The sequence below is a fragment of the Tachyglossus aculeatus genome, chromosome 10 (assembly GCF_015852505.1).
Source record: "Tachyglossus aculeatus isolate mTacAcu1 chromosome 10, mTacAcu1.pri, whole genome shotgun sequence".
NCBI classification, from domain to species: Eukaryota; Metazoa; Chordata; class Mammalia; order Monotremata; family Tachyglossidae; genus Tachyglossus; species Tachyglossus aculeatus.
In genome coordinates, this window is record NC_052075.1 from 55,989,322 (window position 1) to 56,014,106 (window position 24,785).

General features: G+C 50.4%; 1 protein-coding gene across 1 annotated transcript; it reads right to left on the reverse strand.

The window, feature by feature from the left end:
- Positions 1–2,615: 2,615 nt before the first annotated feature.
- Positions 2,616–11,374, reverse strand: LOC119933069 (keratin, type II microfibrillar, component 7C-like). The gene is made up of 9 exons (XM_038752329.1): positions 11,003–11,374; positions 9,542–9,750; positions 7,768–7,828; positions 7,072–7,167; positions 5,655–5,819; positions 5,121–5,246; positions 4,171–4,391; positions 3,244–3,275; positions 2,616–2,866 (listed from the first exon to the last, which is right to left on the reverse strand). Exons 1-9 carry the CDS (start codon positions 11,372–11,374, stop codon positions 2,616–2,618), a joined length of 1,533 nt encoding a protein of 510 aa, XP_038608257.1.
- Positions 11,375–24,785: the final 13,411 nt, after the last annotated feature.

Genomic DNA, 24,785 nt, shown 5'->3' on the forward strand with positions numbered 1-24,785 from the left:
AATCTAAGAGGAAGAGCAGAGATCTTCTCTCCATTTTACAGAAGAGGAAGCAGAGGCCCAGGGAGTCTCAGGGATTTGCCCCAGATCACCTAGGAACAATAATAATAATAATGGTATTTGTTAAGCTCTTACTATGTGCCAGGTACAGTACTAAGCACTGGGGTGGATACAAGCAACTCGGGTTGGTCACAGTCCCTTGCCCCATGTGGGTCTCACAGTCTCGATCCCCATTTTATAGATAAGGTAACTGAGGCACAGAGAAGTTAAGTGACTTGCCCAAGGTCACACAGCAGACAAGTGGCGGAACCTGGATTAGAACCCATGACCTTCTGATGCTGAGGCAGAGCTGGGACTAGAATCCTGATAGCCTGACTCCCAGCCCTGTGTGCTCTCTCTCTCTCTCTCTCTCTCTCTCTCTCTCTCTCTCTCTCTCTCTTTCTCTCTCTCTCTTTCTCTCTCTCTCTCTCTCCCCTCCCTCTCTCCCTCTCCCTCCCTCTCTCTCTCTCTCTCTCTCTCTCTCTCTCTCTCTCTCTCTCTCTCTCTCTCTCTCTCTCTCTCTCTCTCTCTCTCTCTCTCTCTCTCTCTCCACTAGGTCACAGCTAGGTACCAACTGTCCATTACACTCCTTCCTGATCACCTGTCTGTTCCTGCCTTCTACTTCTATCTGTCTGCTCCAGGCAGGCAGGCAAGCCTACATTCTCCCCACTCCCCCCCAACCGGTTTGGCCCCTCTACTCTCTTCCTTGGACCACCAGCCACCTCTTCTTTAGAAGCCACCTCCTCCAGGAAGACTTCCCAGATAAATGGCACCTGGCTCTTTTCACCCTTGTACCCCTCAGGACCAGTGGACACAGCTATCAGATATATGCATGTGGGTGTGTGTTTGTGTATATTTATGTTGTTTAGGCCTCATTGGTCTTTCTCTTGTATTTTTTCATCCATGGGCAAAAGCATCGCTGGCTGGTCACCCTCCTTGTTAGGGACAGATAGTAATAATAATGAAAATAAAAATAATAATGATAATAATAATATTTGTTAAGCACCCAGTACATCATCATCATCATCAATCGTATTTATTGAGCGCTTACTATGTGCAGAGCACTGTACTAAGCACTTGGGAAGTACAAATTGGCAACATATAGAGACAGTCCCTGCCCAACAGTGGGCTCACCGTCTAAAAGGGGGAGACAGAGAACAAAACCAAACATACTAACAAAATAAAATAAAAGCACAGTGAGTATGTGTGTCCTGTCTCCCCCATCAAACTGGCAGCATCCCAAGGGCATGGACTGTGTCTCTTCTTTCTTATTTTCTCACCTCCCTCCCCCAGTATCCAACAACAAACTCTTCCCTCAGTGGGCACAAGGAAGGACAGAACAGTGGACTGTCCCCTCAGTGGGCACTCTGAACAGGACAGGAATGCATGGGAGTTTCTCTTTCCTTGGCTCTTGGTATGCTTCTGTATGTCTGTATGCATCTCTTCCGGCTGCTTGGGTTTTCCACACTCCATGGGTGGGTGGGGATTTGTATCTGAATGATGATTATGATATTTTTTAAGCACTTACTATGTGCCAAGCTCTGTTCTAAGAGCACAGGTTTGGGAGTCAGAGGACCTGGGTTCTAAACCCAGCTCCTCCACTTGTCTATTTTATGACCTTGGGCAAGTCACTTAGTATCTCTATACCTCAGTTACCTCATCTGTAAAATGGGGATTAAGACTATAAGCCCCATGTGGGACAGAGACTGTGTCCAACCTGATTACCTTGTATTTACTTCTGCATTTAGAACAGGGCTTGGCACATAGTAAGTGCTTAACAGATATAATAACTATTCTTATTACATTTATCTGAGTGTATGTATATGTAGCTATAAGCCTCAGCCATTTGTCTGCTGTGTGACCTTGGGCAAGTCATTTAACTTCTCTGTGCCTCAGTTACCTCATCTGTAAAATGGGGATTAAAAGTGTGAGCCCCAAGTGGGGCAAGCTGATTACCCTGTATCTACCCCAGTGCTTAGAACAGTTCTTGGCACTTAGCAAGTGCTTAACAAATACTATTATTATTATTATTATTTGTGAGTGTGTATGTGTATCTGTGTGTAAATGTGCCCACATGAATATTTGTGTGTGTAAAATATGTATGCATGTATATTTGTGTGTATGTTTATCAATCAATCGTATTTATTGAGTGCTTCCTATGTGCAGAGTACTATACTAAGTACTTGGGAGAGTCCAAAACAGCAGAATTAGCAGACACATTCCCTGTGTGTCTGTGTGTGTCAGTGTGTTTTCCTGTGTGCGGTGTGTGACAGAGCCAGATTTCCAAACCAGATGGTGACAATTCCAGTTTATTGGCAAAGCAGGGGCTGCTCCGGGACAAGTCTCCGAAACAGCCCGAGGTGGCAGTTGAACCGGAGGCTGCCCCACGGCTCAGGACCCTCCTGAAACGCAGGACACTACGCACCATCCGGGCACATAGGCAGAGGGCGTGGGGCAGGGCAGGGGTCGTTGGAGGTGGGGGCAGAAAGCAACTTATAAAGAGCTCTTCTTGCTGGTGGGGGGGAAGACCAGTGGGGGGGCTCTCTGGGTCCTGCAGGGACGGGGTCTGGCCCTGCCACCTAACACTTTCCGAAGCCATAGGTGCCAAGGCCGTATGAGCCGACTCCCACACTCCCGCTGCAGGAGACCCCAGGGGCACAGGGGGCACAGGGGGCGCAGGGGGCACAGGGGGCACAGGGGGCACAGGGGCCGCCAGTGCTCACGACCAGGTTCCCGCTGCAGGGGGCACTGCAAACGCCACCGGTGACCGGCCGGGCCCCGGACGCGCACAGGTCACCGCACACGACGCCTCCCCTGGAGCTGCTCACACCTGTGGGGAGGGATGGGGGAGAGTCAGAATTTAGGAGACCCCAACTCTGTGCCAGACAATGAACTAAGCGCTGGGTAGGTACAAGCTAATCAGGTTGGACACAGACCACGTCCCGCATGGGGCTCAAAGTCTTAATCCCCATTTTACAGATGAGAAGCCCGGAGAAGTGAAGTGACGTCCAAGGTCACAAAGCAGACAAGTGGCAGAGGCAGGATTAGAACCCATGACCTTTTGACTCCGAGGCCCGTGCTCTATCCACTGGGCCATGCTGCTTCGTCTAGTACAACACCATGTTGTCCCTCCCTTCCAGGGTCAGCCCTCATCTCCCTCACCAACCCCAAGCCCTGACTTGTCCCTCCCACCTCCAGGCTACTTACAGACATTCACAGCTCCAACACCTTCACACAGCCTGAATGGGAGAGGAGAGGGGAATAGTATCAGGACAATGCAGAGATGAGTTCCCCGCTTAATAATTGTGGTATTTGTTGAGTGCTTACTATGTACCAGGCACTGTACTATGTGCTGGGGTGGATACAAGCCAATTGAATTGGACACAGTCCCTGTCCCACATGGGGATCACAGACTCATTCCCCATTTTACAGATGAGGTAACTGAGGACAAGAGAAGTTAAGTAACTTGCCCAAGGTCACACAGCAGACAAGTGGCAGAGCTGGGATTAGAACCCATGCAGGAGTGAATGTAAGAGGTCCCCAGTTCATAGAATCCCAGGATGGGAGGACTGGAGAGACCGCAGCTCTCCCTCCCCGTCTCTTTCGCTTTGGTCAGTGTCCAGCGGGGCAGATCAATGCCTACTGGCCTCAGGCAGGTCTTACACCCCCAGGGCCCCAGTGGAGCTGCTGGGGCAGGGACTTCTGGATATTGAGGTTGTCCTTATGACATCGCTAGGGAGTAGAGTTAGGGGCCTGCTGAGTTGCTGCTGCCCCTTAAACTGGAAAAGTACTGAAAGGAGTGCTTATCCCCAAGGACAGCTTGGGCAAATGCCCAGATGCATTCTGGGATAGTCCAACCGTTAGTCTTGCTTGCAGGTAGACACCTTTGAGCAGGAGGAAGGAGCTGGATATGAAAGGAGCAGGAAGGCCCATGGATGAAGCTCTATAATGTTAATCTATAGACTGTAAATTTGTTGTGGGCAAGAAACGTGTCTACCAACTCTGTTGTATTGCACAGTCCCAAGCATGTAGTACAGTGCTCTCTGCACACAGTACGGGCTCATTAATGATGATGATGGGGGGCATGCAAGTGATGCCCCAAAAGTGGATCCCCTTTCCCTACCCCCCACTCACCGGCACTCCTCTCCCTCCAGCAGCCGCCGGTAGGTAGCAATCTCGATGTCCAGCCCCAGCTTGGAGTTCATGACCTCCTGGTACTCCTTCACCAGGCAGGCCATGTCCTGCTTGGCCTTCAGCAGGGCATCCTCCAGCCCAGCCAGCTTGCACTTGGCATCATTGAGGGCCACTTCGCCCTGCTGCTCCGACTCAGTCACAGCCGCCTCCAGCTTGGAATTCTGGGTAGGGGGAGAAGGAAGTGCATGACCTGTGGCCCTCATATGTGGGGCTGAACGGCCTAGCTATTCCCCTGCCTCCAGACCCCACCCTGTCAGCTGGGTGCCTCACCAGGTCTGGTAGCTCTCTGGGGAAACAGTCTACAGTTTCCCCCTCTAGACTGTAAGCTCCTTGTGGGCAGGGAATGTGTCTATTCTACTGTCACATTGTACTCTCCCAAGCACTTAGTAGAGGGCTGTGAACACAGTAAGCGCTCAATAAATGCAATTGATTTGTTGATAGATTTCCCTTGCAACCCCCAAACCCATCTCTGCTGGGAAAGTTCTTCCTTGGGTCTAACCTAAATCCCTTGGGCTCCAGTTCCAGCCTGTTTCCCCTGGCTCTCTCCAGGATAAGGAGAACCAGGACCACTGGAATGATGGCGGATTCTGCATTTGTCCCTGGTTTCGGCTCGAGGTCTGGTTTTGGGCTCAGTCCTCATTGACCCTGGAATGGGATCCCACCTCAGAGAATCTAAAAGAGGTGTGAGAGAGTGGTGGTCTTTAAGAGACATCTCTAGCAACCCCTCACTGAAGAGTCTCTAAATAAGAGTTATGACCAATTCCAGGTTTCCTGCTCTGTTGTTGCAGGAAGAACATGGATAATGGGACACTGTGGATAATAAAAATCTCCCCTGTGACTACAGACCTCTTCCCTGGGCCCAGCCAATCCCACACTGGTGCTCCCTGTACCTGGCACTTGGCGTTCTCCACCTCGGCCGTCAGCCGCTGGATCATGCGGTTCAGCTCGTTGATCTCCTCCTTGGTGCGGCGCAGGCTCTCCCCGTGCCGGATCACCATGGCCTTCATCTCCTCACACTGATACCCGGGGGAACAGGCACAGTGGTTTGTGTGGGCTCAGCCACCCACCCTATGACCCCCACCGAGGGGCCCAGAGAGTCATCGTCCCCAGAAACCTAGCCCGGGCCAGCATTCTGGGGGTAGTGATGTCACCGGGGGGACAGAACCTGGAGTGGAGCTGAGAGTGTTCCCAACTCCAACCTCTCAGACAGTCCTGTCCAGCAGCTTGCCCATAGGTCCCAGGGCAAGAGCCCTGATGGCTTCTGAGTAGTCCAACCCTGCCCTGCTCCCCCTCTGCTGCCAAAATCTGTTATGAGTTCCCCCCACACAACTCAGCCCTGCCCAGAGCGTGGAATGCCTGGCAGGTCTGGGACAGGACCCGGTTCAGGACCCCCCCGAAGCTGGTCCCATCCCCCCTTAGCTCACCTTGCTGCGATACCAGGACTCAGCCTCGGCCCGGCTGCGGCTGGCGATGTCGTCGTACTGCGCCTTGATCTCAGCAATGACGCAGTCCATGTTCAGCTCCCGGCTGTTGTCCATCTTGACCACCACGGAGGTGTCTGAGATGTGGGCCTGGAGTACGCGGATCTCCTGCAGGGGTGGGGAGATGGCGGCGAGGTGTCAAAGGTGTTACAGAGTCCAGCCCCCTGCATTCACAAAGTTCAATTCCTCCCCTGACCAGTACAGACAGGTGAGTAGCCACCTGTTAACAGTCTCTGGGAAACAAGATTCCATGCTTCAATTCAGTTGCTTATTCCGGGATCAAATCCCCCCAGAGCTGGGAAGTTCTTTCAGGTGTCTTACCCAGCTCCCTCTGGCTGTAATTTAAGCCTAATTTCTTCCTACTGTTCCCCTGCGGACCTCAAGAACCACCATACCCAGAAATCACTTTCACCATAGCCTTCTCTTCTCCAGGCTGAACAGTTCCCACTCCTATAACCTGTCCCACTGGGCATTTGTTCCAGGCTTGGGTGCCTGGATTCCGGCTCAAATCCTGGCCCCTCCAGATCCCACTTCCTTCTGGTCTCTGCCCTTGGGACTGGATGAGGTTGGGTTGCTGTAGTGCTGGGATGGGGTCCCATCCAGCTCTCCATCTATTGCCCAGTCATTCCTGGAATATACTTTCCCATTTCCCCTATCTGTAATTTATTTTAATGTCTGTCTTCCCGCTCTAGACTGTAAGCTTCTTGAGTTCAGGGATCGTGACTACCAGGGAAGCAACATGGCCTAATGGATAGACCCTGGGCCTAGGAATCAGAAGACGTCAGTTTTAATCCCAGCTCTGCCACCTGTCTGCCGTGGGACCTTGGGCAAATCACTTCACTCTCTGTGCCTCGATTACCTCATCTGTAAAATGGGGATGAAGACTGAGCCCTATATGGGACATGGACTGTGTCCAACCTGATTACCTTGTACCTACCCCAGCACTTAGAACAGTGCTTGGTACATAGTAAGCGCTTAACAAATACCACAATTATTATTAACTCTATTGTGTACTCTCCCAAGCACTTAGTACGGTACTCCACACATGGTAAGTGATCTATATCATTGAATGATAGCTGAGCTCTGGTGGGGTAATGGCGGAGGGGCTTTTCTGGGACCTATGCCCCCTTATCTGTTATTGCCCCACCTCGGGGCAAGGCCTGTGGGAGTGGGGCACAGTGAGAGGGAAGGGAAAAGCAGTATTTGTCCCACTCCACTACAGCTCCCCTGACCTGAAGTGCCCACCCCCCAGAAGGGTGGGTGTTCCCCAAACCCAACATGGTGGCAGTCAGAGGGCAGCAGTGGGTATGGGGCTCCCCTCCTGCCTGTGACCCATCCATGCCCTCATTCCCCATTGTACCTCATCGTACAGCGTCCTCAGGAAATTGATCTCCTCGACTAGGACCTCCACGTTGGCCTCGAGGTCGGATTTGCGCAGATAGGCACAGTCTACGTCCTGGGGGCAGATGTGAGAACAGATGCTGATGAGTGTGTGTGTATGTGTGTGTATGTGTACAGGGGAGGGTCCAGAAACCCAAAGAGAGGGGCAGAGGGCTGGGACCCAGTTTCTGCCTCTACATTGACTCTTCCAACTAGGGTGTTTCTTGCCTGACCCTGGCCCCTAGCCCACGACCCTTTCTCCCATCCACCTTCCCCTCCCAACCACCCCCACTCAAACCCACTTCCCTCAGGACAGTAAGCCCCTTGAGGGCAGTGCTTAGTACAGTGGTCCCCATGCAGTAATTGCTCAATATGTACTATCAATTTACCTAATCCCTGATTTATACACCCCAATTCTGATCTAACTTCCTTCCCCATCAATTTTTTCTCCTTGTGACTGTATCAGTCCGTCGGTTTGTCCTGTCTGTCCACTCCCTGTGGGCAGGTGTTGTAAGCCTTGAATCCCTGGTGGCTTGAGAAAGGCTACCCCGAGGGTGTATGATGAATTCCCCCCAGCATTTCTATCCCACCTCTAGCTCCACCCACTGTGACAACACCAGCCCAGAGCCCTGTTCCCCCTGGAAAGGGAAAAGCTGCAGACCCCCACCACTCTCACCTTCTTGAGTGTCACAAACTCATTTTCAGCTGTAGCTCTTAGGGCCACCTCTTCCTCATACCTGGTCAGGAAAAAAAATAGGAAGGTGAGCCTAGTTCTGTGAGAGGAAGTCCAGGCCTGAAAGAAATGCCACAGGGCTCTAACAAAATCAGGTAGCGAGACAAACCTGGAAGGGCTGATCCCCTCCTTCTGCACCCTCAGTTTTTCAGGGGGAGGGACAACCAGGTTGGGTGAGCAGCAGGAAGTTGGGTGTCACCTCTAACCCCCCAAACCCTATTCCTCTCTCCTTAAACTCTCACCAATCCCCACGAGCACCATTTAGTGACTCATGGTGAATTCTGAGAGTTAGAGGGTTTTGGATTTGTCTTGGGCATTTAGAACAGCCAAGTTGGAGAACTGGGACTTGGTTTACCCAAAGTCCAAGGCTTAGATAGGGAATTCTGCAAACTGTAACCCGACTGCCCCATTCTGTTTGACTGAAGCAGCGTGACCTAGTGGATAGAGCATGGGCCTGGAAGTTGGAAGGATGTGTGTTCTAATCCCAGCTCTGCCACTTGTCTGCTGCGTGACCTTGGACACTTCACTTCTCTGTGCTTCAGTTACCTCATCTGGAAAATGGGGGTTAAGACTGTGAGCTCTATGTGGGACAGGGACTGTAGCTTTTAATATAGTGCCTGGCACATAGTAAGTGCTTAACAAAATCCATTAAAAAAAAAAATCAGCTCCCAATGGTCCTGTGCTGCAGGGCAACAGGAATTGGCAGGTGAAAGACCCTGGAGGAAGTTTCTTCTTCCTCTCCACAACCAGTTGTTGAGGAGCAGGGTAGGCAGTGGACTTAAGAATAATTTCAATCTTCCCCAGCCCCTACTGGCAGAGGCAAACTGAAAGAGGGCATAGGAGGAGGGAGAAGGAGAGAAAGCAGAGATCCTCCTCAGAAAATCCACCACCACCTGGTTAATCAGACCCCTGGGGTCACTGGGGTTGGCGGCATCCGTGGTTAGGGTCCTTTGGACCTCTATACCTCAATTTATCCGGAGGTTCAAATATGCTGTTTAGGGACTTTGATCCAGAAGGTGGGATGTGGAAACCTCCACGGAAATTGGGGGGTGGGGTCGTAGGAGAGCCAGGAGGGAGTCATGGGTGCTGGACTGTAAGCTAAGTGTAGGCAGGGAATGTGTCTACCAGCACTGTTATATTGTACTCCGTCTAGCACTTAGTACAGAACTCTACACACAGTAAGCGCTTGATAAATACCATTGATTGACTGGACAATTGTTGGCTTTTGCAACACATTGAAAACTGTGTGAAGCTGCAAGGCCTAGTGAAAAGAGCACCGGCCTGGGAGTCAAAGGACCTGGGATCCTGGCTCTGTGCGAACTTAGCCAAGTCACTTCACTTCTCTTGCCTCAGTTACCTCATCCGTAAAATGGGAAATAAGACTTTGAGCCCCATGTTGGAAAGGGGCTGTGTCTAACCTGATTATCTTGCATCTACCCCCGGGCTTAGTATTGTGCCTGGAACAGAGTAAGCGCTTAACAAATACTATTTTTTTAAGAAAGACCCACAAATAATAAAATTATTATTTTCTCCCCTCCACTCCAAGCATTAAGACTTACCAGAGGGAGAGAAAAAGAGGGGGAAGGGGACTGTTCTCCACTCCTTTATGCCCCTTAAACACTCACTGTGCAGCCCCCTCCCCCTTGACACTGACATACACTCCAAGGATCCCATCAAGGCAGTACTTCCACCCCCCGCCCCCCCACCAGTCACTCACTTCTTCTTGAAGCCCTCCAGCACCTCCTGCACGTGGTAGAGCTCTGACTCGAGCCGGCCACGGTCGGCCTCCACGCACTCCAGCTCGCGCTTCAGCGTCTCAATGTAGCCGTCGAACAGCGGCTCCAGGTTGCTCTCGCAGCATTTGCGGTTCTGGTGGAACTGCCACTTGGTCTCTAGCAGCTTGTTCTGCTGCTCCAGGAACCGCACCTGCGGGGACGAGCCAGGGACTGACCAATTCTGGCTTCTGCTTGCCATCCCGGGGGACCCGCCCCCGGGGGGCAACCGTGACCCCTCGCCCCATCCCTCCGCCTCGTCCTCGAGGTGGTAGGGCTGACGGGGGCATCAGAGAGAGCCCACCAGGGGCAGAAATAAATGCCCTCCAGTGTAATGATCGCCCTTCGGGGCAGTAGTGAACGCTCACCAGGGCAGCAATGAATGCCATCAGGGGCAGCAACTGATCACCCACCGGTGGCAGTTGACATAGAAAAGCAGCATGGCCTAGTGGATAGAGCCCAGGCCTGAGAGTCAGAAGGTCATGGGTTCTAATCCTGGCCCTGCCATTTGTCTGCTGTGTGACCTCGGGCAAGTCACTTCACTTCTCTGGGCCTCAGTTCCCTCATCTGTAAAATGGGGATTGAGCCTGTGAGCGCCATCTGGGACAGGGACTGTAACCAAACCAATTTACTTGTATCCACCCCAGCGCTTAGTACAGTGTCTGGCACATAGTAAGCGCTTAACAAATACCACAATTATTATTATTAGTTGTGAACTCCCACCGAGACAGTAGTGAACTCACACCGGGGGCAAGAGTGAACGCCCACCAGGGCACTCTGCTGCGCTCAGAGTTTGGAAGCTACAACTGAAGCGTGTGACCAGGATTCCGCCCACAAGAGGCTGCGGACTTAGATGGAGGGACCAGGGGGTGGAGTCTCCCATGTCCAGTCCTCAGAGACTACTATCCCCACCCCCTCCCACCCAGAAGTCCAGTTAGACCAATTCGAGTCCACTCCCTGCAGGGACGGAACTACCGAGACCCGTGGTTGCCAAAGTGACACTGCCAGAGCCCCTGTGCAGATCATTTGATCCATCCATGGGTTAGTGGAAAGAGCTCGGGCTTGGGAATCATAGGTTGTGGGTTCTAATCCTGCCTCCACCACTTGTCAGCTGTGTCAAGTCACAACTTCTGTGGGCCTCAGTTACCTCATCTGGAAAATGGGGATTAAGACTGTGAGCCCCAGGTGGGACAACCTGATTACCTTGTATCTACCCCAGCGCTTAGAACAGTGCTTGGCACATAGCGCTTAACAAATACCATCATTATTATTATTATTATCCCCCTGCCTCCGCATCTCTCCTCCAAAGAGCAGGACAGATCCCATCCCACCTCACCCCATCACAGCTGGAATTTGAGGAGGGGGCGATGGGAGTAAATCCCGGATCCCAGGGGAGACCCCCTCACCTTGTCGATGAAGGCGGCGAACTTGCTGTTGAGGCACTTGATCTGCTCCTTCTCCTCCTGCTTCACACACTGGGCATTGGCATCGATCTCCAGGTTGAGCGGGGTCAGCAGGCTCTCATTGACCGACACACTGGTGATGCAGGGCGGGCTGGGCCCGCACACGCCGCCCGACCGGTAGCCGAAGCTACGGCCGCAGCCGGCACGGTAGCCCCCGCAGAAGCCACCCAGGCTGCGGCTGCCAAAGCCAGTCAGGCCCCGGTAACAGGAGACCCCACGGTACGGAGCGGCGCTGATGCAGCAGCGGTCTGGTCGTGGGCCGCAGGCTGAGACGCAGCTGAAGGTCCTGAACCCGAAGCCGGAGCCACAAGCCATGATGATACCGGAGGAGGGTGCAGGAAGAATTTGGTCCAGACAGAGGCAAGGTCACGGCAGGAAGACCCACTTGATCCCTTCTGTCCTCCCTGCCCTTCTCTGAGACCTTTTATTCGGGAGCTCGGCGGCGGTAAACGGGGCCCCAAAAAGCGATTTGACTGGCTTTTGGGAGTGGGGGATGGCTTTTATGGGCATCCTTCTTGACAACAAGCTCTGCTTTGTGGTTTGAACCCTGGCCTAGAGCCCCATTTCATCTTCAAAGCCCTTTATGAGCTGACCCCAACCAGTCCTCTGCGGCCCTCTGTGAAGTGGGGGTGCGTGTGGATGGCTCAGGACGCGGCGGGGGTGCGGAAGTGGTCCCTGGGAGGGGCGTTGAGGTTGAGGTTGGACGCTCTCCCCTCTCCCATTCCCACCCCCCTCCAGCTCCTCTCTTCCCTCGAGTCCCTCTCCGCCCCATCCATCCCCGACCACAGAAAGGGGGGCATCCCTGGAGTCTTCCAGAGACCAACCCTATCCCTATCCCCAAAACCGCCGGCGCCGGCCAAACCACCAGAGGTTTATGAGGCCCCGCGTGAGGAGCGACCTTTGAAATCCAAGATGCAGGCCATGGGAGTGTCTTTTGGGAGCCTCAGCCCTTCACCTCTTCCTGCAGCTCTGAGCGTCCCCCAACGCCCTCTCCATAAACCTGAGTGCGCCTCCCATTTCCACCCATTTCCATCCTTTATGTTCCAGTCTGACTGCAGCCACAGTCTTTCCCCGATCATCCCCACTGACTGAGGGTGTCAGAGATATTTGTGCTGTTGCTTGGGGGGATGAGCAGGTCGCTGGAGACTCAGGCCGCTGCAGGGACTGCATTCCGGGTGATTGCTGTTCTCTTCCTTGGATCAAGGTCAGCTGCTCAGTGGGGAAGGGGAAAAGCTCCCCCTTCCCTCCTCCAGAAGAGGAGGAGGCTTTCCACCTCAGGACATGACAGATCAGCTGCTCGCCAGGTATTTAAACAAACCCTCTCCCATTATGCTCAGAAGATGAGGAAATTTTTTTCATCTAGTTCCAGGGCAGATCAGCTGCTCACCAAGAATGTGAACAATTGCATTCCCCTGCCCCCAGAAGATGAGGAGATTTTGCATCTGGTGACAGATTGACTCCTCAGCAGATGCATCAGGCAAGGACCTCCATCCTACACCCGGAAGATGAGAAGATTTTCCACCTAGTGACACGGACAGATCGTCTGCTCAGCAGGTGCGTAAAGAATGGCTTCCCTACTGTACCTAGAAGATGAGGTATTTCATCTAGTGACAGGATAACTCAGCAGCTTACCAGGTGTGTAGACAATGGCTCTCCCACTATGCCCAGAAGATGATTTTGCACTTAGTGATAGGGCAGATAATAATAATAATAATTATTATTATCATGGTATTAATTAAGCGCTTACTATGTGCCAGACACTGTACAAAGCGCTGGAGTGGATACAAGTAAATCAGGTTGGACACAGTCCCTGTCCCACTTGGAGCTTACAATCTCGATCTCCATTTTCCAGATGAGGTAACTGAGGCACAGAGAAGTGAATAGACTTTCCCAAGGTCACACAGCAGACAAGTGGTGGAGCTGGGATTAGAACCCATGACCCTCTGACTCCTAGGCCCATGCTCTATCCACTACACCATGCTGCTGCTTCAGGCCAGGACCCCCCACTTCGCCTAGAAGATGAGGAGACTTTCCATCTAGGACGGATCAGCTGCTTACCAGGTGTGTACACAATGGCTCCCCTGCTACTTCCAGGAGGTGAAATTTTTCCACCTAGTGAAAGATCAGCTGCTCAGCAGATGAATCAGACAGGACCCCCAACTATGCCCAGAAGAAGAGGAGACTTTCCATTTAGTGACAGGACAGATCAGCTGTTCAGCAGGGGTGTCAGACCAGGACACCCCAACTACATCCAGAAGATGAGAAGACCTTCCACCTAGTGTCAGGACAGATCAGTGGCTCAGCAAGGTTGCCAGCCTAAGACCCCCTACTACACCCATTAAATGAGACTGTCTACCTAGTGACAAAACAGATCAACTACCTAACCAGCCCCCCACACTCACATATCAGAAGGCAAAGAAGACTTTAGATCAGTGACACAACAGATCAGCTGTTCAGCAGGCACAAGATTAAGGCTCTCCCACATCCATAAGGCGAGGAGATTTTTTGTCATCATCATCATCAATCGTATTTATTGAGGGCTTACTGTGTGCAGAGCACTGTACTAAGCGCTTGGGAAGTACAAATTGGCAACATATGGAGACAGTCCCTGCCCAACAGTGGGCTCACAGTCTAAAAGGGGGAGACAGAGAACAAAACCAAACATACTAACAAAATAAAATAAATAGAATAGATATGTACAAGTAAAATAAATAAATAAATAAATAGAGTAATAAATATGTACAAACATATATACATATATACAGGTGCTGTGGGGAAGGGAAGGAGGTAAGATGGGGGGGATGAAGAGGGGGACGAGGGGGAGAGGAGGGTAGGGGCTCAGTCTGGGCCTGTCCAGCTACAGGACTGAGCAGCTGCCTGGAATTCCTCTTCTCTTCACTACTCCACCCATCTCTCCCTTCCTGCCAAGCATGACCAGAATTCACCTCCTTCAGGAAGCCTTCCTGGATTGATCCCACCTGGATTCTGGTACACCAGTCCCTCTCCTCTTCCCCCCAACAGCTGTTGTCTGTCTCTATATCTGGGTTTCTGTGATGGTTTCAGCCTCTGTCTCTAGTGTTTTATATTGTCTTTTCTCTCACTAGGGGTGTGTGTGTGTGTGTGTGTGTGTGTGTGTGTGTGTGTGTGTGTGTGTGTGTGTGTGTGTGTGTGTGTGTGTTGTATGTTTGTCCCCTGCCTCCCGCATCAAGCTGGCAGCACCTCTAGGCAGGAATTGGATCTCTTTCCTCTGTTCCAGTGCCCAGTTCAGAGTGTGTGTATATGTATGTAGAGAAGCAGCGTGGTCTAGTGGATAGAGCACAGATTTGGGAGTCAGAAGGTTCTGGGTTAATACTACTACTAATAATAATAATGGTATTTGTTATGTGCTTACTATGTGCCAAGCACTGTTCTAAACGCTGGGGTAGATACAAGGTTATCAGGTTGTCCCATGTGGGGCTCACAGTCTATATCCCCATTTTACAGATGAGGTAACTTAGGCACAAAGAAGTTAAGTGACTTGCCCAAAGTCACATAGCTGACAAGTGGCAGTCGGGATTAGAACCCACGATCTCTGACTCCCAAGCCTGTGCTCTTTCCACTAAACCACGCTGCTTCTAGGTTCTAATCCCAGCTCCACCACTAATCTTTTGTGTGGCCGTGGACAAGCCACTTAAGTTCTCATCAAACCCTGTTACATATATTGTCCCTTGGAGACGTTGTCCAAGTGGGGCTGGGAGAGGTCCCTCAGTGATGGTGTCTCAATGGAGCGGGGACCAGTTTGCTAAGAAGATGTAATTATTAGGAGGAGGGGGAAATGACTGATGGGATCAGTGAGGGACAATAACAGTGACATCATAAACAGTGGCGCGAACTAGGAGGCCCTGTAAGCATCCCTTGGTGATGATGTCAGGGAGTAGTCACCATTTGGTTTGGATTCAGTGAACAATGTTAGGAAGGGTGACCACTGACTGACCTAGTAAACTCCCAACAAGAAGGTGCACATGACATCACACTGTTGTGACTCTGGGCACCAAGGGAAATGTGATGACATCACATGTGCCATTCTGCAACAGGTTCCCTTAGTTCAGCCAATCCTTAAGCATTTCTCTCCGTGGGGGTTCCTGACCCTCCTCATTGGCTCCAGAGTCAGTACATTCCCTCTGAAGGCCTCGTGAACACATGCACCACTTCTGAGCCATGGAACTCAGCAAGAGGAACAGATGTGGACGGATGCTGGACCCTGGAAAATAAAAACACCGGACATAAAAGCATCTGGTGCTGAATACATACTGACCAGAGACCAGACCAGAGGAAAACAGGACTGTCCAGTGCAATAACTAGATTATTGTTAATCTAGACTAGAAATTAGTACCTCTTGGATTAGAGTTGAGGGAAGGAACCTGGCCTGGTAGAAAGACCATAGGGCTGGGAGTCAGAGGAACGGGATTCTAATCCTGGCTCTATCACTTGTCTGATGTTTGACCTTGGGCAATTCACTTCACCTCTATGTTCCTCAGCTCCTTCATCTGTAAAATGGGGATTAATACCGTGAGCTCTATGTGAGAGATGGACTGTGTCCAACAGGGTTAGCTTGTATCAATCCCACATAGTAAGCACTAAACAAATACCACAGTTAGTATTATTCATTCATTCATTCCGAAGGGACGGGCGATGGCCTCCGTTGCCCTCTCACCTCGCCCCCTCCTACCTCACCTCCCTTCTCTCCTTCTACAGCCCAGTCCGCACCCTCCGCTCCTCCACCGCTGATCTCCTCACCGTACCTCGCTCTCGCCTGTCCCGCCATCGACCCCCAGCCCACGTCATCCCCCGGGCCTGGAATGCCCTCCCTCTGCCCATCCGCCAAGCTAGCTCTCTTCCTCCCTTCAAGGCCCTGCTGAGAGCTCACCTCCTCCAGGAGGCCTTCCCAGACTGAGCCCCTTCCTTCCTCTCCCCATCGTCCCCCTCTCCATCCCCCCCATCTTACCTCCTTCCCTTCCCCACAGCACCTGTATATATGTATATATGTTTGTACATATTTGTTTACTCTATTCATTTATTTATTTATTTTATTTGAACATATCTATTCTATTTATTTTATTTTGTTAGTATGTTTGGTTTTGTTCTCTGTCTCCCCCTTTTAGACTGTGAGCCCACTGTTGGGTAGGGACTGTCTCTATATGTTGTCAATTTGTACTTCCCAAGCGCTTAGTACAGTGCTCTGCACATAGTAAGCGCTCAATAAATATGATTGATGATGATGATGATGATTCATTCATTCATTCAATCGTATTTATTGAGTGCTTACTGTGTGCAGAGCACTGTACTAAGCACTTAGGAAGTACAAGTTGGCGTTAGTATTAGTATTAGTATTATTATCACCAAGCAGTGGTGTAGATAAAAGATAACCAGATGGGACATGGTCCCTGCCCCAGACAGGGCTCACAGTTTAACAGAAGAAAAGAAAGCAGGGATTTTCTCCCCATTTTACAGGTGAAGAACCTGAAGATCAGAGGTTCAGTGACTTGCCCAAGGTCTCACAGCAGACCAAGGGCAGAGCTGTGATAAGCTTCACCCCATCTTCTAGGAATCTGAGCTTCTTGGCCTAGGGGAAAGAGCACAGGCTTGAGAGTCAGAGGACCTGGGTTGTAATCCTTCTATTGCCGGCCCTGAAAATAGCTTGCTGGGTGACTTGGGCAAGTCATTTAATTTCCATTTGCCTTAGTTTCCTCAACTGTAAAATGGAGATTAAATGCCTGTTCTCCCTTCTGCTTAGATTATGAACCCCAAGTGAGACAGGGACTGTGTCTAATCTGATTAATTTGTATCTCTCCCAAAGCTTTCTTGGTACCTACTAAGTGCTTAGCAAATTCCATATTAATAGTAATTTTGGGATGTCAGAGGATGGGGAACCGGCACTCCACTCGTCCTGGCCTCCACAGAAAATTAAAATTGGGGGGAGAGACCCATCCCCCCATCTTTTCCGGGACGTCCCTCCCCCGGCCCCCACCCAACTGAGCATTCCCCATGTCCTTCCATTGGGTACCCACTCAGGCCTGGGAGCCAGAAGGACATGGATTCTAATCCCAGCTTCTGCACTTGTCTCCCGTGTGAACTTGGATAAATCACTTAACTTCTCTCAGTTATCTCATCTGTATAATGGGGATTAAGACTGTGAACCCCATGTGGGACAGGGACTGTATCCAACCCGATCAGCTCATATTTACCCCAGCGCTTAGAACAGTGCTTGAGACATAGTAAGGGCTTAACAAATATCATTATTACCATTATTATTATTATTGTTGTTATTAGTATTATTGTTCCCAGCACTGGCCTCGGATGCACCCTAGCCGGCCGGCGAATTCACCCATCCGTACGCCCTCGGGAAGACTGGGGAAGTCGGGTGACTCATCCCAGGAGAAGATTGGGCAATCCTAGTGTTCTCACCTGTAAAATGGGTCTAATTGTTCTGGACTCCCACCTTTCTCCCCCGGGGGGAGGCTGGGAAGATGAAGGATGAATCGTCGGTGTGGGTCTTTGAGCCTAGACAGAAGAAAGGCCTTATATAAAAACAAGGTGTTATTAGAGGAATTTCAGGGCAAATCTTTAAGTCAGGACCTACAGGACATGGGGATTCTTTTCTGCAACTCTTTGGGCGGGGTACAAGATAGAGGCTCAGGATTGGACAAAGAGTCGCCAGATCTGACACAGTGGGGAGGGGAGGGGAGGATGGAGGGAGGAGAAGGAGGAGGGACAGAGCCGGGATGCTTCCTCTCTGGGGTGTAATAGTAATAATAATTATGGAATTTGCTAAGCGCTTACTATGTGCCAAGCACTGTTCTAAGCGCTAGGGTAGACACGAGGTAATCAGACTGTCCCACGTGGGGCTCACAGTCTTAATCCCCATTTTCCAGATGAGGTAACTGAAACACAGAGAAGTGAAGTGGCTTGCACAAGGCCACACAGCAGACAAGTGGCGGAGCCAGGAGTAGAACCCACGTCCTCTGACTCCTAAACCCATGCTCTTTCCACTAAGGCACGCTGCTTCAGACTGTTACCTGGACACGTTTGTGCTACTCTACCCCACAGAATTGGGCCTTTCAACGGGATTAGGAAACAGTTTCTCCCACACTAATCCCATGAGTCGGGGTGGCCCATGTGGAGCTTGGAAGGGTCATGTCATGATTTCCCCTGCTTCCTGGAAGGGCTCCAACCTTCCACTCCTCGACAGACAGCCTTCCAAAAACTCCCAGATAAGGACAGGGTGCCCCCCACCCTCCCTGCCCCTCCACACCCTTGGTAGCAATGATGGAAGCTCCTAGGCTGGGATGAAGTCCTGGTGGCTAACCTAAATCCCTCGGGCTGCAATTTCAGCCCAGAGAAAGCAGGCTGAAACTACAGCCTGAGGGATTTAGGTTAGACTTCCTCTTCAGCAGCAACACAGACTCTAAAGAGGTGCTGCAGGGGCCCGGGTGATCCCTGTTTCAGAAGGTGGGGGGAACCCCAAGGGAAAACTGGGTCTTCGTCCCTGAGCTCTCAGCATGAGGCTCACATCAATTCCAAATCCCCATCCCCCATTTTGCCTTCCCTCTTCCCCAGCTTTTCTCTCTTTTTTTTCTTTTTTGGTATTTGCTAAGTGCTAACTTTGTCTCAGGTACTGTACAAAGCCAGTCAATCATATTTATTAAGCATTTACTGAGTACAGAGCACTGTACTAAGTGGTTGGGAGAGTACAATAAAACAATATTACAGGAATATTCCCTGCTTCCAGTGAGTTTACAGACTACTAAGTGCTGGAATAGAGGCAAACTAATCAGGTTGGACACAGTCCCTGTCCCACATGGGTCTCATAGTCTTAATCCCTTAATACCTCATTTTACAAATGAGGTAACTGAAGCACAGAAATGTGACTTGCCCAAGGTCACCCAACAGAAAAATGGAGGAGCTGAGATTAGAACCTTTGGCTTCCCCCTGTGCTATCCACTAGAGCAAGCTGTTTCTTTACTGTGTTTCTCATTCTCAGTAGAATGTCAGCTCTTTATGGACATCTTTTGCTTTAGTTGTACTTTTCCAAACTGTTAGTACAATGCATCATCCTCAGAAGGCGTTCAGTAAATATCATGATTATGCCTACCCCTGTCTGCACTTCCCATACTTTACATCATTGAAACAGCCTGGCCTAGTGGAAAGAGTCTGGGTTCAGGAGTCAGAGGACCTGGCTCTAATTCTGGCTCTGCCAACTGCTTGATATGTGACCTTGGGCAAGTGACTTAACTTCTCCGTGTCTCAGTTTCCTCAACCGTAAAATGGGAATTAAATACACGTTCCCCCCACCTACCTAGGCTGTGAGCCCCAAGTGGGACAGGGACTATATCCTACCTGATTAACTTGTATCCCAGAGCCTACAACAGTGTCTGACACAAAGTAAGAACTTAAATACCGGAATAATCACAAGAATAATAATTCTAATCATAGAATCATCCTCCCTCCAATCTCCAGCTGCTGGTTGTATCTTCCCCTGACCTAGAATGCCCTCCATTGCTCCTCCTTTCCATCCCCCAGGCCTTCCCTCCTTCCAAACTGCTAAAATCTTACCTCCTTCAGGAAGCTTTCCCAGATTGGATGTGTCACCTTAATTCTTCCAGTTGGACCCTGTAAATCATGTGCGTGGATTCCTGCTGTCTGTGGAGAGAAGGAGAGTCAATGAGAGAGAACGTGAGAAGGACACAGTGAGAAAAAAAGATATTTGGAGAGACAATGAAGGAGACACAAGCCCCAGTCACTTATGTTTTCTGACTGTGTTTGTGTGTGTCCTGTCTCTCCATCAAGCTATCCACCCCCACGAAGCTTGGGACAATGTTTTCTCCCCTACTCTCTGTCCCTCCCCCTAGACTGCCCAGTCAGAGGGTGGGGATGTGGGGGTGGGAAGGGGGTGAATGTGTGAGAGTGTGTGAGTTCTCCCTCCGGCTGTTCCCAACGTGCCTCACCCTCACTTGAGTGGGCACCCAGACCTGACTGATGCCTGACTGATTCACTTTAATTTATTCTCCGCTCCCAGGCTCTTGATTCCCCCCAACCCCATGCTCCCTCCTCCCTGACCTCCCTAACTCTTTTGCCCAGATGAGGACCCTCCTTTCTGCCCTGTCCTGGCTTTGGAGGTCCCAGGTTAGGGAGAATCTCCCTTCCAGCTCCCCCAAGGACACTGTCAGTGCTGGAATCATTCATTCAGTCATATTTATTGAGCGCTTACTGTGGACAAAGCACTAGACTAAGCGATTGGGAGAGTACAATATAACAATAAATACAATATCAGCACTTAGTATACGGCCTGACTTATAGCAAGTACTTTAAAATATCATTATTATTATAACAATAAATATGATATAGCAATAAATGTTTTGTGAAGAGGACAATGTTGACATTACTATTCCCAAAGGATTTGGTTCCCGCTTTCATGCTTCTCCTCCAGATGGTGTGGGACAACACTTAGAGGGTCTTGCTCCCAAAATAACCCCCCACTCCACCTTAACAGCCAATTGCAATCAGTCACAACCACAGGCTTTTCACCCACCCCAGAATCACCCAACTGAGAGGCCTAGGGCCCCTGCTTTAGACTGTTAGCTCCTTGTGAAGTGAATGCTGTGTGATGTTGAGTAAGTGACTTCTCTTCTCTGTGCCTCAGTTGCCTCATCTGTAAAATAAGGATAAAGACTTTGAGCCCCTTAAGTAGGACATGGATTGTGTCCAATCTGATCAGTTTGTATCTACCCTAGCGCTTAGAACAATATAATAATAATAATTATGGTATTTGTTAAGTGCTTACTATGTGCCAAGCACTGTTCTAAGTGCTGGGGTAGACACAAGGTAATCAGGTTGTCCCACATGGGGCTCACAGTTTTCATCCCCATTTTACAGATGAGGTAGCTGAGGCACCGAGAAGTGAAGTGACTTGCCCCAAGTCACACAGCTGACAAATGGCAGAGTCAGGATTAGAACCCATGACCTCTGACTCCCAAGCGCAGGCTCTTTCCACTGAGCCATACTGCTTCTCAATATCTGGCACATAGTAAGTGCTTAACAAATGCTATTAAAAAGAAAGTCTGTCTACTAGAGAAGCAGTGTGGCCTAGTGGAGTCAGGGGCCTGGGTTCTAATCCTGGTTCTGCTGTGTGATTTTGGGCAAGCCACTTGACTACTGTATGCCTCAGTTACCTCATCTGTAAATTCAGTCATTCATTCAGTCATATTTATTGAGCACCTACTGTGTTCAGAACACTGTTCTAAGCAGGGATTCAATCCTACCCCCTCTTAGGCCTTTTTATGGTATTTGTTAATCACTTACTACATGCCAGGCACTGTACTAAATGCTGGGGTAGATATAAGGTAATCAGGTTGGACACAGTCCATGTCCCACACGAGGTTCCCAGTCTTAATCCCTATTTTACAGATAAAGTAACTGAGGCACAGAGAAGTTAAGTGACTTGCCCAAGGTCACATAGTAGATAAGTAGCAGAGCTAGGATGAGAAAGCAGATCCTTCTGACTCCCAAGCCTATGCTCTATCCATTAGGCCATGATGTTTCTCTGTGAGCAGCTAGAAGTTAAGACTATGAGCCCCATGTTAGACAGGGACTGTGTCCACCCTGATTAGTTTACCTCAGTGCTTAGAGTAGTGCTTGGCAGATTCACTCTACTGCCTGGATCACTTTCCTTAAACAGTCCATGCTTAACAAGTACCATGATAGCAATAATTATTATTACCAACTCGTATTGTTCTTTCTTTCATTCATTCATTCTGTCAGTCGTGTTTATTAAGCATTTACTGTGTGCAGAGCACTGTACTAAGCACTTGGAAGTACAAATCAGCAACATATAGAGATGGTCTCTACCCAACAACGGGCTCACAGTCTCTAGAAGGGGAGACAGACAACGAAACCAAACAAGTAGACAGGTGTCAATACCAACAGAATAAATAGAATTATAGTTAGATTCACACCATTAATAAAATAATTAGTCATAAATATGTACAAATAAAATAGAGTAATAAATATGTACAAATATATACAAGTGCTGTAGGGAGGGGAAGGAAGTGGGGCAGAGGGAGGGAGGGGAGGCCATGGGGAGGAGGATGAGGAGGTTCTGCGCACAGTAAGCATTCAATAAATGCAATTGATCGGTTGATTATGGGAGGAGACAAAACTGAACCCTGGCATTCTGGCTGTCCCCATGCGATTTCTGGCTCCTGGAGAGGCTCCAGAGCCTCTTGGAACACCCTCCCCCCACCCCCGCCATAAACCTCAGCAGGCCTGAATATAACCATGAGTAATTATCATTTTTTTTTGCAAGCTGCCAAGCACTATGCTAAGCGCTGGGATAATGAGACCAGACACAATCTCTGCGTCTAAGAGGGAAAGAGAGCAGGGGTCCGTACTCTTCACTCCTCTCTTCATTCCTCTCATTCCCATCCATCTTGCCTCCAACGCCTTACTTATATCCTCCCTTCTGCCTGAAACTGCCTTCCTCTTCACAGCTGGCAGGCCCCCACTCTCCCTGTCTTCAAGACCCTTCTTAAATCGTGCCTTCTCCAGGAGGCCTTCCCAATTAACCTTTCATCTTTGCAGCCTCTAACTGCCACTTCTATACTTGTGTGTCCCCCAAGCACTTGGGTACTTATCCTCCTCACACCACTCTTTGCATTTACGCACCTACCTGTATACTTGGTTTCTCCCCCTATCATTTATTTTAACGCTCGTGTCTCCCCAGCTCTACTGCAAACTCCATGAGGGCAGGGTTGTGTCTCCTAATTGGATGGAACTCTCCAGAGTACTTACTACTATATTGATCTGCCCAGTGCAAGAGCTCAATAAATACCATTGATTGACTGATTAATTAATCGATTGAAACAGCCTGATCTAGTGGAAAGAGAAAAGGACTGGGAGTCCGGACCCCAGGGATCTAGTCCCGGCTCTGCCTCTTGCCTTCTGGGTGTGAATTTAGGCCAGTCACTCGACTTCCATGGGCCTTAGTTATATCAACTGTAAAATGTGGATAAAATACCTGTTCTCCATCCCCACCTTAGTCTGTGACGCCCCTTATGGGACAGGGACTGTGTCTGATGAGATTAGAGGCAATGTGGGGCAGAGAGTTTTTCAGGCTGTGGGGTTTGGGGGCTCTGTACTTAGCACTGGGGTAGACACAAGGTAATCAAATTGGACACAGTCCACACCCCACACAGGGCTCACAGTCTTAATCCCCATTTTACAGATAAGGTAACTAAAGTACAGAGAAACTAAGTGTCTTGCCCACACAGCATACAGCGGCAGAGCCGGAATTAGCACCCAGATCCTTCTCACTCCCAGTCCCGTGCTCTAACTACGCGAGGGCCTGGGGGTATCCAGAGTCTGGGAGCAGAAAACAAAACATGACAGTGAATCAGTCAGACTCAGTGGTTTCTGGGTGCCCCTGAGGGCAGAGCCAGGGTGAGGCACGGTGGGAAACTAGTCTGTAAATTAATCTCTAGACTGTAAACTCCTTATGGTCAGGGAACATGTCTACCATAATTGTGGTATTTGTTAAGCGCCTACTTTGTGCTGGGGTAGACAGAGTTAATCAACGACACAGTTCCTGTTCTACATAGGGCTTACAGTCTCAATCCCCATTTTACATATGAGGTACCTGAGGCCCAGAGAAGTGAAGTGACTTGCCCAAGATCACACAACAGATGTGTGGCAGATCCGGGATTAGAACCCAGGTCCCTTTGACTCCAAGGCTCGTGCTCTATCCACTAAGCCATGTTGCTTCTCTTGTATTCTTCATTCATTCAATCAATCAGTCGTATTTATTGAGCACTTACTGTGCTTACAGTGCCTTGCACTGTACTAAGCGCTTAGCTCTGTACTAAGCGCTTAGCCTCCCAATTACCTAGTAGAGGGTTCTACACCCAGTAATTGTTCAATAAATACCATTAATGGATTAGGAACAGCAGGAGGGAGCACGGTGCTTAGCATAGAGTAAGCGCTTAGTAGACATTACAGTTATTATTAATTGATTGAGAGGATGTGAGGGCTACCGCCCGTTGCTTCGGTTATTTCCTGAGGATTCCCGCGAGGGACGGGGCGGGTGGGAGGGAAGGGGTGTGTGCGGGGAGTGGGATTGGGGAAGGGGGCGAACGGGAAGGGGGATGGGAGGGAGCGCTCTGGAAGTGGGGGGAGGGAAGAGGGCGCACGGGAAGGGAGGAGAGAAAGGGGCGCTCAGGATGGGGGAATGGAGGGAGCCTGCGGGAAGTGGAGGAGAGAAGGGGGGCGCTCAGGGTTGGGGGGGAGGAAAGGGGGCGCAAGGAAAGGGAACGTTCACGGGAGGGGCGCGCTGGAAGTGGGGGGAAGGAATGGGGGCGCTCAGAGTGGGGGGAAGGGAGGAGGCCTGCGTGAAGTGGGGGAGGGAAAGGGGGCGCTCAGGGTTGGGGGGAGGGAAGGGGGTTCTCAGGGTGGGGGGAGGAAAGGAGGGCGTTCAGGGTAGGGGACACGGAAAGGAGCGCACGGGAAGAGAGGAGGGAAGGGGCTCTCAGGGGATGAGTTGGGGAGGGAGGCCTTAGTAAATAGGGGAAGAAAAAGGGGCGCCCGGGGGGTGGGGGGAATGAAGGGGGTCCCGGTGTGTGTGTGTGTGTGTGTGTGTGTGAAAGATAATGATTTCCGGGGAGTTGGAGGCGCCCCAGGGTGTCTCCGGCTGGTAGGT

Coding starts and splice junctions, on each gene's coding strand:
- LOC119933069 (XM_038752329.1), bottom strand. CDS start 11,374: ATGGCTTGTGGCTCCGGCTTCGGGTTCAGGACCTTCAGCTGCGTCTCA. Junction 9,751..11,002: donor TCGCCGCCTTCATCGACAAG/GTGAGGGGGTCT, acceptor TCGTCCCCGCAG/GTGCGGTTCCTGGAGCAGCA. Junction 5,820..7,071: donor TGAGGACGCTGTACGATGAG/GTACAATGGGGA, acceptor CCACCCCTGCAG/GAGATCCGCGTACTCCAGGC.